Raw genomic sequence first — 12,970 nt, forward strand, 5'->3', positions numbered from 1 at the left:
GGCAGGGCCGCCTTTGATGTGGGCGCGGCGCACCCAGGCGAGCTGAGCGCCCGTCCGGCCGCGCCCCGAGGGGGGAGCCCCCGGGCCCCGCATCCTCATTGTGCCGGCTCGGGCCCGGGCCCGCCCCCGGCCCCCCGCCCCCTCGCCGCCCGCGCGTAGAAAACGCCCCGGCCGCCGCCAGTGGTGGGAGGCGGCGATGCGCACGGCCGGAGAGACGCGGAGGAGGAGACATGAGCCGGCGGGCGCCCAGACGGAGCGGCCGTGACGCGTTTGCGCTGCAGCCGCGCGCCCCGGCTCCGGAGCGCTGACCCCCGGCCCCGCGCAGCCCCGCGCCCCGGCCAGAGAGCGCGCCCCAGCTGCCAGCCCCGCCGCGCATGCAGTCTCCGGAGTGAGCCAGCCAGCCAGCCAGCCTCCCGCGGACGGCCAGACGGCCGGACGGCCGGCCAGCGCTGAGCCAGCTTCCCCGCACCGGCCGGGCACCTCCTGCACAGAGGCGGCCGCCCCGCAACCCCCGCGCCAGCCCGCAGGGCGCAGCGCTCGGGAGGAGCCGCGCGGGGCGCTGATGCCGCAGGGCGCGCCGCGGAGCGCCCCGGAGCAGCAGAGTCTGCAGCAGCAGCAGCCGGCGAGGAGGGAGCAGCAGCAGCAGCAGCGGCGGCGGCGGCGGCGGCGGCGGCGGAGGCGCCCGGTCCCGGCCGCGCGGAGCGGACATGTGCAGGCTGGGCTAGGAGCCGCCGCCTCCCCCCCGCCCAGCGATGTATTCTGCGCCCTCCGCCTGCACTTGCCTGTAAGCGCCCGCGCGCGGGACAGCCCACCCTGACCGGCCGTCTGGTCGCCTGACTTTGCGACGGCGTATCTGTCTGTCTGTCCGCGCGCCCCCTCCCTCGAGTCCCGCTGACCGCCTCTCCGTCTCTCTCTTGCAGGTGTTTACACTTCCTGCTGCTGTGCTTCCAGGTACAGGTACGTGGGCTCCTGCCTCGCGGTGCAAGCCGACCCCCCTCTCCCGGGCCGCGCCCCCTCCCTGTGCCCCACCCTCCTGGGCGCCGAGCCCAGTGCACCTGTTCCCAGGGCGCGGAAGGGCGGCTCCGCGCGCACCCTGCGCGGGCCGGGACTGGCCAAGGGCAAGGGGCTCGAGCTGGCGCGGGCTGGCGCAGCCCCGGTCGGCTTCGGCTGGGAGGAGATGCCCGGAGCCGGCGGGCTGAGCCGCAGCAGTGCGCCGTGCTCCGAGCCCCCTGCCCGCAGCTGCCGGAGTCGGGACCTGGGGGTTTTTTCTCTGCTAACCCTCCCTTCACGTCGCCGCTCGCTCTTCCAAACAAAAAGGCTCGTTTGAGCCGAGTGGATTTCGAGTCCGGGGAGGGAGCTTCGGTTGTAAATTACTCTCTGGCTTCAAAGGCGTTTGCAGCATTGAGAGACAGACAGACAGACAGACACGCACACGCAGGGCGAGGGCAGACGCGGGGCGCCGGGGCCGAGGGCCGCTGCCCGCAGCCCGCGAGGCCGCTCCCGCACGGGCGGCGCTCCGTACGCCCTCGCCCGAGGCGGCGCAGCCCTCGCTGCTTCCCCGCCTGCTCCCCGTTCACTCTCGCTCTCCGTGAATCAGAAGAGGGCTTGGCGCTCAGCCTGGAAAGCACTTGCTAAAATCTGATCTGTTACTTCAGCAGCTTTCAGACTCGGGAAGGTCTTGGCACGCAGACAGTTGGAACGCTCTGGCTTCCAAAGCCGTGGAAATGAAGGGAAAAGGGGGTGGGGGTGGGCGGGCGGGAGGGAGGAGTGGGAGCGAGGGAGCTGACTTCAGCCCCGATTAGAACCAGACCAGCGCTGCCGCAGCGTGGTGGTGGTGAGGGGCGGGCAGAAGGGATAGGAAGGGCCAGCTGCCCAAGCCCCCACCCACCTAGAGTTGCGCGGCGCGGGAGCGGCTGCAGGAGGGCCGTCCCGCCCCCGCCCCCTCCTGGCTGCGGGCAGGTGTCCTTCAGGGCTGGGGAAGATGCTTGGGCTGGCGCCTTCTGGACTCTGGAGATGCCGGGAGAGCCTGGAGCTCTAGCAAGTGGTGTTTCTCCTAGATTTCTGGTGTGCAGGGTGCTGTGGAGACCCAGCAACCTCTTGCAGCATTTGTGGGTGGTGGGTCTCTTGTTTTCTTTCCCACCCTGTCCCGAGCATGGCGGTCTCGTCCCTGCGCTGGTGCAGTGGGAGGGCTGGGGGCTGGCAGGACAGGTGGATGGCCCGGCTGATGGATTCTCTCCTCCTGTTGGCCAGGCTGGAGTCCCCACTGACTCCTTGAATCAATACAACTGGAGTCAGTAACTTAAAACTGGCTGGTCGCCAAAGCAGCTGTGGCCCCTCGTGGGGGTGGGGGTGGGCTGGGGGACAGAGAGAGAGAAGCTAGTGCCCGGCAGGGTCCCCACGCAGAGCTGCAGAGCGCAGGCCCCCGGGTCGCTGCACGGGTTCCGCTCGGCTGACCCGGCCAAAGCTCTTTTCTGGAACGCTGGGCCTGGGGTGAGGGGAGTCTTCGCACCTTGGCGCCCAGACCTCCGGATGCTCCTCTTGGTGTTTCTTGAAGTGGGGCCCAGGACAGGGGCTGCGTGTGGTCTTTGTGTTCTCCAGGGCAGTGTGAGCCAGGGAATCTGGCCTCAGCGTCCCCCCTCCAGCCCCGGGCCAGAGCCAGCATCTTGAGAGAGAGCTGGGTGGTCCCTGGGTTGGGGAGGGGGAGGCAGCCTTTAAGCAGGTGAAGGATCCGGTCCACTCCCCCTCCTCCCCCCTGCTTCCTTCCCCCTTCCTGTGCCCTTTTGTGCTCTCTGGCCTTTCTGCACTCAGAACTGATGGTTTTCACCCAGGGTCTATGTTTAAGCATGGGATTATGAGGAGGGGTGTGCCTGAGACATTGCACAAAAATGGTGTCCAAATGTGTTGTGTCTGGAAGGCGGTCCTCAGCTACCCAAAAGATTTTCAAATGCATCTAAGGCCCCCCTCAAAGGTAAAGAATTGCTACCCTGGGATGTGATGGGCAAGGTTGGCAGGCTCGGGTCCCCATTCACACTTCCTAGGACAAAGGTAGGATGCCTTTGGTGGCAGAGAGCGCCTTTGTGGCACGGAGGGGACATGTGGTGTTGGTAGCCCGGAGTCTTGCAGTCTGCCTGCTCCCTAGTGAGGAGCTGGCGGGCCCATGCTGGGGGCCGCTCCGTCCAGGGCAGGGTGAGGTACAGGGTGGCACTTGGAACTCCGTCTCCTGCTGTCTGTGGCTCCCTGTGGTGAGTCTTAGTCTCCTCTGCTGGGAAGCAGGTGGCCATGCAGTTGGCCTGATACATGGGAGCAGGGGGAGAGGCCATGCAGGTTTGCACCTGCCCACCCAGGGGGACACCTGGCTCTGCCGGGAAACGCGGGCACCTATGCCCTGCCCACCCCCCGCCTCAGTGTTTTGGGGCTAGTCTGGTCTCAGCAAGGGCTGAGCTCCTGTCCTCCCCTGTCTATCAGCCACCAGGCCCAGAACAGGTCCCTGAGCACATGCAACGCCAGCCCCAGTGTGCTGAGCCCCGCCCTCACCCACCGGCCACCCCGGGGGGAAGTGGGAGGCTGGGAATTTAATAAAACCCCTTCATCCCTTGTCTGCCCCGACTCGGGACACCGCGGACAGCTCAAATCGGAAGAATTTTAAAAATTTCCGCGGGGAGCGGGTGGCGTGACCAGTAAATTGCTTTTCTGCACTCGGCTGAGCTCTGACAATGACACCGGCGCCCGGCCTTTCACGCAGCTCGGCCGGCACCTGCCCGACATTGTTCCGGCCGCCAGGCTCCGCTAGGTCCGGGCCTGCCCCAGACAGGCGGGCCGCTGGGGAGGGGGGCTTCCTCCCGCCCCATGGCCCTCCCCCAGGGCCGCTTCCTCCCACACTGCAGGAGATGTTCAAGTTTGGGAGTTTGCTTCCACGCCCCCTTGGGCTGAGGACGCCCCACACCCAGACTTTTAAGTTGATGGGGAGACAATGTCCTTTGGGGAGAGACCGGTCCTGCTGGGTGCCCTTGTGATTTCTTAAAGCAACATCTTGCAGCCGTCCATGCCGAGAGGTGTGCCCCCAGCCCGTACCTGCTAGGAGCCTGCCTCTTGATGGCCTTGGGAGTGAGGCGCACTCTGTCTCTCTATAGATGAGGACACATCAGCGGGAGTTGGTCTCATCTGCTGCTCTGCTTCCAGAGCTGTGGAGTGTAGTGAGGCAGGGCATATCTTCTTCCCATTTCACAGGCGAGAAACTGAGGCTGTTGAGCCTTGACTCTCCTAAGGGAAGAGGTGCTGCTTGGAAGGGTTTTAAAGTAATGTCAGGAACCTGGGTTCATTCGTCCCAGCGTTCTACAAGGAGGTTGAGGTAGGAGGAGTTCCTGTTTCACAGAAGGAGAAATTGAGGCACAGGGTAGGAAGGAATTTGTTCAGAGCCATGGCTAAAAGTCCCAACCTTGTATTCTTTCTACCACACCAACCTGACTTTTCCAGAGCCTCCTGGCTGGGATCCAGCATCCCAAGAGCAGGCTCGGGGTCTGCAGTGAGGGCCTGGGCGGATTCCGGTGTGTCAGGGCGAGTAGGGGGAAGTTGGTCAGCACTCAGCGACTCCAGGCCCTGGGCCTGCTGGAATGGGCTGACCCGAGGCTCCCCGAGTTGGCAGAGGGGGGCGTCTGGGCAGGCAGTGGGTGTGTGAGGTCCCGAGTGCCCCTCCCAGCCTCTTTCCCAGCATGGAGGAGGGGCAGGCACCCTGCCAGCATTCCTGCAGCCCGGGAGTGTCACCATCTCCACTCCCAGATAAGGAGGTGGATTTTTAGAATTTCTGGTGGTTGGCACGGCCAGTGTCAGTGGGCTTGGGGCAGGTGTCGGGGTCACAGGTGCAGCCTCTCCACTGCTGGGGGCAGTCCTGAGGGTACCTTGGGTCCCCCAGGGGACTGGAGGGGCAGGGGGAAGACTTCGTATTCTCTGCAGGACCTGGGTCTGGCCTGGTCCTCTTGCAGGAGGGGTGTGGGCCTGGGACAGTGGAGCACAGGCTAGCAACCACCATGGAGGCTAGTCGTGGCGGCCGCTAGGTACCCAGCTCGCGGCGCTCAGGCACTGCGCCGCTTCTCCCCGCTGGGCCTCACAAGCAGCCTGGACTCAGGGAGGTCTAAGATGCAGAGCAGGAGGCTCAGAGGCACACAGTCAGTTGCTGTTGGTCTCATAGCGCCAGAGAGGCAGGGCTGGAGTCGGCTCACGTCTCTCTGGCTCTAGAATCCCAACAGGAAAAGGCAGTACGAGGAGTCTGCAGTTGGCCAGCCTGCTTCGGATGGTGGCTGTGCCTTCTCTCTGCTGTGTGACCTTGGGTAGGTTACTCAGCCTCCCTGGGTCTCAGCTTCTGCCTGTGTGAAATAGGAAAAAGCCAACAAGATGGTCCCTGCTTCCCAAGGGTCTTGCTGGGCTGTCACCTCTTTCCTGCAGTTCCAGCCCCAACCCCTGTGCCTTACTCTGAGAGGTGCCTTGCCCAGCCCCCCGTCCTTTCCCGGGGCTCTGCCACCTCCTGGTCACTTGGGGGAGGGACAGTAGGCTCTGGAGTTGTTACTGAGTTTGTTGTGTGCCCCCCTCACCCCAGAGCCATGGCAGCGCATCGTGGGAAGGGGCAGTGTCCAGGACCCTGCCTGTGTGCCGGGGCTGAGGGGAGCAGACCAGCCTCAGAGAGAGGGCCGAGGCCTCGATCCACACTTGAGTCTTGGGGATTTGTTCTGGGACATCAGCCCCCTTGGGCCTTCGTCAGACTTGCTGGTAGTTCTTTACTCTGCCTCAGAAGACGCTGCTGTGCCGTGGCCGGGGCCCATGTCAGGCCTCCTGGGGGCCTCTGAGCAGGACTGATAGCATCCCTGGGTTCCAGTCCTGGCTCTGTCCCTGAGGGGGCCTTAGCTTACCCACCCGAGCATCCACCAGCCAAGCTAGGTGTCTCCGCTGGTGCCCAAATGCATAGGCTTGGCTAACCTCTGTGAAGTGGGATCATGAGAAGTACCTGCTTCTTAGGGATCATGGTGAGAATGAAACCGGCTGCATCGCGCAGAGACGCTAGCCAAGCACAGTGGCAGACTGAGTAACAGTTGGAGTAATGGCTTGGTCGGTTATCTGCTGCGTGTGGGTCAAAGGCATCTTGCAGCCTGCCTGGCCCCCACTCAGAGCTTGCTGGAGGCTAAGGGGAGGTTGACCCTTCCTGAAGGCACCACGGCCCCTGGTAGAGCAGGCATGCTGGCTTGGAGGGCAGGGCCTCTGTTGGCTGGAGACCCAGCTGGAGGCCCCACCTGCTCTCCTCGTGCCAGGTGGCTCAGTTTCCGTGTCAGTCCTTGGGGACTTGGGAGAAACTGAGAGATGAGTGCTGGGGAGCCAGAGCTTAAGGGCTTGGTGGTGCTCACATGAGGAGCCCTGAAGGGGTGGCAGTCCTGGCACAGTGGGTTAAGCCATTGCCTGGGATGTCCCAATCCCATGTTGGAGTTCCTGGGATGGAGTCCTGCCTCTGCTTCCCATCCAGCTTCCTGCTAATGTGCAACCTGGGAGGCAGCAAGTGAGGCTCAAGGGGTTGTGCCCCTGCCACCTATGTGGGAGTTGGAGCTCCCAGCTCCTGGCTTTAGCCTAGCCCAGCCCTAGCTGTTGTGGGCATTCAGGGAATGAACCTGCAGATGGAAGATTCTTGTCTTCTCTGAGTCTGTTTCGTTTGGGGGCCAGCGTTGTAGGTGGTAGGGCAAGTTGCCTCTTGATGGAATAATCGAGTGCTGGTTCAAGTCCCAGCGGCTCTACTTCCAATCCTGCTCCCTGCTAATGCACCTGGGAAGGCAACAGATGATGGCCCAGGTCCTTGGGCCTCTGCCACCCACATGGGAGATGAGGGTGGAGGTCTAGGCTCCTAGATTCAGACTGGCCCACACCTAGCTGTTGTGGACATTTGGGGAGTGAACTAACAGTTGGTAGATACCCCTCTGTCTTGCTCTTTAAAATAAATACATTACTTTTTTTTTTTTTTTGACAGGTAGAGTTATAGACAGTGAGAGAGAGAGAGACAGAGAGAAAGGTCTTCCTTAAGTTGGTTCACTCCCCAAATGGCTGCCATGGCCGACGCGCTGTGCTGATTCAAAGCCAGAAGCCAGGTGCTTCCTCCTGGTCTCCCATGCGGGTGCAGGAGCCCAAGCACTTGGGCCATCCTCTACTGCCCCCCGGGTCACAGCAGAGAGTTGGACTGGAAGAGGAGCAACCGGGACTAGAACTTGGTGCCCATATGGGATGCTGGCACCGTAGGCGGAGGATTAACTAAGTGAGCCACAGTGCTGGCCCCTGACCTTTCTTTTTAAAAGAAAAGAAAAGCCCTGAAATCAGGCCTAGGGCAAGAGGAACTTGCCAGGGAAGATGTCTCACTGAGTCGGGAAGTAGTAGGAAGCCAGGTGTGAGGACACTGTGAGCCAGCCAGTGCCTGTGTGTGTGTGCGTGTGGGTGCAAGTGCATGTGTATGCATATGTGTGTATGCATGTGTGCGCATGTATGGGGTGTATGTGTGCACATGTGTGGGGGTGCATGTGTGTACACATGTGCCTGTGGGCATGTGCATGTGTTCTTGTGTGTGTGTGTGTGAGAGAGAGAGAGAGGACCTCTCTGGGCACGTGGAACTCCACTACCTGCAAGCAGGGTGTGTCCTGGTGTCCTCAGGAAGCCCCACCCACTGGGCTGGCTGCCGTGTCAAGTGCAGGACTAGGAGTGATGGAGAAGGCCAAGGCGGCACTCAATGCCAGAATAAAGAGCGTGGCTGTCCTCTTGTGGGCAGGAAGAACTCTTCTGCTGGTGCAGGACACCAGGAGAGCAGGGGCCGGAAGGAAGGGAAGGGGGGAAGAGGAGAGGGCAGGGGTCTTCCCTGGTCCTCACCCCCAGGCTGGGTCCGGGTTGACACCCATATCGACGATCTGTATGGAGGAGGCTGATGTATGGGCAGAGGGAGGTTGACCCTTGGGCCCCACCCCCACCTCCCAGAGCCCCTCCCAGCTGATGGCTCAGCCCTGCCAATCAATACATTGATAGCCCTGGGAGCTTAATGGACAGGCTGGGGGTGGGGAAGGGCCCTTTGTGGCAGCAGGCAGTTGGTCCTGGTTGAGTTGGGTGTGGGGAGTGTGACAGGAGCCAGAGCCTGGGCTGAGGGCAGGGTGGGGCATCCATCTGAGCCAAGGGCAGAGTAGGGGATGGGCTCATTCTGTCCAGGACTGCCTGCGGGGAGCTTTCCAGGCTGCAGAGCCAGAGCTGGGTGTGATCTCAGCTCTGCCATCCTCTGTACCATGTGGGTGAGTCCCTTGGCCTCTGTGGGTCTCCCTTTGTCACCTGGGGCACAGGGACAGTGAGACTTGCCCTTGCTCAGGTTGTTCAGGGGGGAGCAGAGAGGCAGAGCCTGGCAGGTGCACAGCCTGGGCCCTGGCCCAGAGCAAATGCCAGGTGACAGTAATGATGATCCATGGGCGCTGGGGCCCATGCCGCCCTCGAGGAGGCACTGGGGAGCTGTGTGTTGGGCTAGAGATGGGGGGGAGGCTGGCTTTCTTGGGGAACAGCCCTGGGGTGGAGAAGAAGATCTCAGGGCTGAATCCAGAATGTGAAACAACTCGGAAATCACCGCCACTGGGGGGGTGGGGGGGTGGGCGGTGGAATGTGCCGGAAGTCTGTGGGCTGCCCCTCCTGGGCCAGCCAGATCCTCCCTTTCTGGGCAGGCTGCCTGGAGACAGGCACGGATTGCGTGAGGCCTCAAAGATGGGGGACCCGGGCGGGAGAGGGCAGTGGACCCCATCCTCCCCTCGCAGGGGAGGAGAGCTGCAGGCCTCCAGTCCTTTTGTGGCTCATCTTGGCCCCACCCACGTTCCTGGTGCCAGTCCTGGAACACACTCCTCTTCGCTTATCTGTGGGGGCCGTGTATTCCAAGACCCCTGGTGGCTGCCCGAAATCAGGGTGGTGGTGAGCTCACGCAGCAAGCACTGGGGTGCTCGGGGGCGGCCCGCAACCTGGATGGTCACCATGTGACCAGGCCGTGCGCAGTGGGGTCACACGGAACAAAAGGACGCTTCCGCCTCAGGTGGGCCGCAGGACTTGACGTGAGAGTTCCTGGTGCTGCTTAGATCAGTGCAGCTGAAAACATCGGAACTGGCTGTTTCTGAAATGTTCCGCGGAGTGTTTTCGGACTGAGGTTGACCCTGGGGGCCCCAGATAAGGGTGGCGGCTGTAGTGGAGGAGAGGGTGAGTGAGGAAGGGACGGGGTGGCAGCGGGCGTGGGGAGTGGAGAACATGGGCTCCAGACCAGTTGTAAAATGTAAACTTTAAAGTTTATTTCTTTTTTATTTACTTGAAAAAGCAGAGTGAGAGAGCGAGAGAGAGAGAGAGACTCTTTCACCCACTGGTTCGCTCCCCAGATGCCTACAGCAGCAGAGGCTGGGCCAAGCTGAAGCCAGGAGCCAAGACCTCCATCTGGGGCTCTCACGTGGGTGGCAGGGGTTCAAGTACATGAGCCATCACCTGCTGACTCCCAGGGCACCCGTTAGCTGGAAGCTGGGACTCAATTCAGGCGCTTTGATGTGAGGTGCGGTCGTTCCAGATGGTGTCCTAACTGGTGTACCTAATACCCAGGCCTGCTTTTGAATCTTGATTCCTCTTCTCATCAGTTCCATGACTTAACCTCTTCAAGCCTCAGTTTCCCCATCTGTGAAATGGGGGTAATAATCACACCAGCTCGTGGGCTAGCTGTCGGGATTCCAGAAGTGTTCCTAGCACAAAGGATCTGTGCCACAGTAGTGGTTTTTAAGAAACAAAGTAACATGAAGAAAAAAAGAAAATAAATAAAGGCGTGGCTGTGGCTACTAATAGAATCTTTCTCTGAAATACCTATTATAAACAATCCCATTTTGCTGATGAGAAAACTAAGGGTTAAAGAAATCAAACGCGTTGATGATTGGACATGCAGCCAGGTAGGAGGGAAGGGCAGGTGGCGCTAGTTACCGTGTGTGGTTGAATGCATGTGGGGAGGTGTGTGGGCTGTGTGTGTGTGGCTGATGTGTGGTGTGCTGGATGGCTGGGGAGGTGCAGACGTGGCCCAGGAAGGAGGAGAAAGCGGTGCACCTGATTGTTGGAGCCACCAGTGGGCCCAGGCAGCTGATGTCTTCAGCAATGGTGATCGTGGGAGGTCCCAGGGGAGGGCATTTGGTGGATCACTGCAGGTTTGCACTTTTCTTGCCAAAGTGCCAGAGAGGAGACTTGGAAGTGCGGTGGGGCTAAGTCCCAAGACAGCTGTGCTGTGTAGTAGCGGGAGCCAGGGCAGCGGCGTCACGTGATGCAGACAGAGCTGCAGAAGAGGAGACTGACTGTGGGCAGGAAGTGAGTGGGCCCTGTTCTGCTGGGCACCCTGTCTGGGGCCCCCGCCTGGAGACCTTGGCAGACCTGGGGGGAGACTGGAACCTGACAGGCCCAGGTGGTCTCTGTGCAGCCTGTGGATGGGGGAGTGAGTGCTCACAGCAGATGCAAACCCTCAGGGCAAGGGCAGGGGGAGGGTGGTTGGGGACCCAGGCCACCTTGCTGCTTTGAGTCAAAGGGAAACCCATTCGCATGGTGGCGGGGGAGGGGTGCAGGTGGAGTGACACAGGAGAAGGAGATGTCCTTTATGTGCCGGCCCCTCTCACCTTTGAGAGTTCATCCTGTGGTTTTCCACAGCTGTCGTGCACCTGCCGGCTGTGGCCAGCAGCTCCAACTCTCCTGGGAAACCCTCCAAGATAGGCACCAAGACGGAGGGACCTGCTGCCTGGCTAGCAGGCAAAGAGAAGAAGTGAGCTCTGGAGGTGGACCCTGGAACTCAGCAGGCTGCAGCACAGTTCTGAGGCCCCAAGGGGCTGATCTGTGAAATGGGCTCACTTGCATGGATGGTTGGGGGAACCAGAGGAAGTGCTGTCGTATCTAGAGCACAGTGTGTCAGACAGAGGAGAGCTTAGTAGTCAGCAGCTTCAGGAACATCCTGGGCAGCCCTCTGTGGGACACTCTATGCTTGTTTGGGCAGTGAGGGGTGGGGCTTCTAGCAGCGGAGTCCCTCACTCTGAGCCACAGCCATTTGGCACGCATTTGCTAATTGCCTCCTGGGGGCAGAGCTGAGACCCAGAGATGAACCAGACAAGCTGGACTCTGGGGACAATAAGCAAAGTGCAGTGGAGAGCCTCTGCACACTCCAGCCTGGGAGGCAGGGGCCAGTTTCCTGGAGGCAGGTGACAGCTGGGCAGAGGGAGCAGGGTGCCCTGGGCAGAGAGGCCAGCCTGTGCAAAGGGCTGGAGCCGCCCACAGGCCCTGCCCAGGAAGCCCAGGGCTGCTCCTTGCCTCTCCCGGGTCCGACAACAGAGCCACCCCTGCCATGTCCCTCAGGGCTGGTATGGCTGCAGTGTTGGAGGTGGCGAGAGGGATCATTCCCCCCACTTCTGGGGAGGACCCCCGATAGCCCCTGCTGACCCCAGGTCACCCCCGCTGCCTGTGTCCAGTGGGCCAGGGAGAAAATCAGTCACGGAAGGGCGGCTTCTGGGGCAGGAGCGCGCCCCTCGGGGCCCCTGGGGGAGGAGATTGGTTTGACCTCTGGTCGATAAGGTCTCCTGTGAGCAGGAGGAGAGTTGGAGGACGGGAGGGAGGCTGGAGGCCTGGCCTTGGGGGAGGGGCTGGGGCCAGGCCACTCCAGAAGTCATCGCAGGAGGGTCAAAGGCCATGGGTGCGGGGCATACAGGACAAATGCCCACCAGGTGTGGGCCTTGGGGCCCTGGGTAGAAAGCCAGGTGGCCTGCAGGGATCCAGGCTCTGATCACTGTGGCTGCTTGGAGGCACACCGGGTGGGCCAGCAGGCCAGGCCCTGTTCCTCTGGGCCGTATGGCTTTCCGAGCCTCAGTTTCTCCATCTGGAAAGTGGGGAGAGGGGGCTGTGCGTAGCGTTCCCACAGCCCAGAGTCCTTGAAACTCTCAGAAGCAGTCACTTGTTCTGGAACGAGGGGGTGCTTGCTTGTTTCAGCCTCACTGCAGCCCATGGAGTGGGGGGCCCATCATCATCACCCTCATTCTTGGAGGTGAGGACACAGAGGCACAGCAAGGTTAGGAGTTTGCCTGAGGTTTCTTAGCTAGAGAGTGGCGCTTGGGCTTGGAACCTGGGGCCAGCTCCCGGTAGCACTGCTGTGTGGTGGTGGTGGTGGTGGGGTTTGCAAGCTGGCAGCCCACAGCAGGGGTGGGCCATGGGCAGTGCAGGCTTGGGGGCCACAAGGCCTGTGTGTTCTGCTCCGGAGTCTCGGTTCCCTCACCTGTCGTGCGGAATGATGCTTCCAGCCTGAGGAGGCCTGTGAAAGCTGAATAAAGTGGCTCTCCCAAAATACATGTGGGGGCCAGGCCCGGGGAGGGGGGTGGACAGGTGCAAGTCACCTGGGGACAGAGACCTGGGTTGGCCTTGGGCTGTCCTTGCCCTTGGGAGCCCATAGCGGAGGGGTGAGACAGATACTTGAGCAGCCGGGGTCCCAAGAGCCCTGCCACGGGCTGGGTGGGGCCATGCTGGTGCTGTGTGCCAAAGCTCATCTGAAACAGACCCAGAGTGCCGGCGGGACTTCGGAACTGTCCAGCTCTGTGGATTCAAGGCAGGGCAATGGCATGCAATTTGTAGGATGCAGGAGAGCCTTGTTAGAGGCAACATGGTGATGATAGGGTTCCAGGTCTTTTCAACACTCGTTCATTCATTCAACAAGTGTTTGCGTTTCTGCTCTGTTAGGTTCTGGGGAATAGCAGCCCCTGAGAGGTAGAGAGAGAGAGAGGAGAGAGAGAGCGAGAGAGACAGAGAGTGCTCCAGCCTTCCTGTGCTCCCAGGCTGTTGAGGACAGACAGTTGTCACTTGAGTAGATGTCAAGGTCACAAATGCTAGAAAGAAACACAGAGCTTGGCTGGAGAATGAGAAGTGACAGAGGTGGTGCTGTCTCAGAAAG

At 61.2% G+C, this 12,970-nt stretch overlaps 1 protein-coding gene across 3 annotated transcripts in view; it reads left to right on the forward strand.

The window, feature by feature from the left end:
* The first annotated feature begins 366 nt into the window (after window positions 1-366).
* The window catches only part of FGF18 (fibroblast growth factor 18), a 33,786-nt gene continuing 21,182 nt past the window's right edge, over window positions 367-12,970 (forward strand). The window contains exons 1-2 of one of the 3 annotated variants that reach the window (XM_002710377.5): window positions 367-784; window positions 921-957. In XM_002710377.5, coding sequence (XP_002710423.1) covers window positions 753-784; window positions 921-957 — 69 coding nt within the window. In that variant the 5' untranslated portion in view covers window positions 367-752. Of the gene's footprint in view, window positions 785-920; window positions 958-8,179; window positions 8,295-12,970 lie in introns of those variants that run through there. The other 2 variants (XM_089335069.1, XM_089335068.1) reach the window with 2 other exon arrangements.

This window comes from Oryctolagus cuniculus, chromosome 6 (genome assembly GCF_051225735.1).
Source record: "Oryctolagus cuniculus isolate XC-2025 breed Fujian yellow rabbit chromosome 6, ASM5122573v1, whole genome shotgun sequence".
Lineage (NCBI taxonomy): Eukaryota > Metazoa > Chordata > Mammalia > Lagomorpha > Leporidae > Oryctolagus > Oryctolagus cuniculus.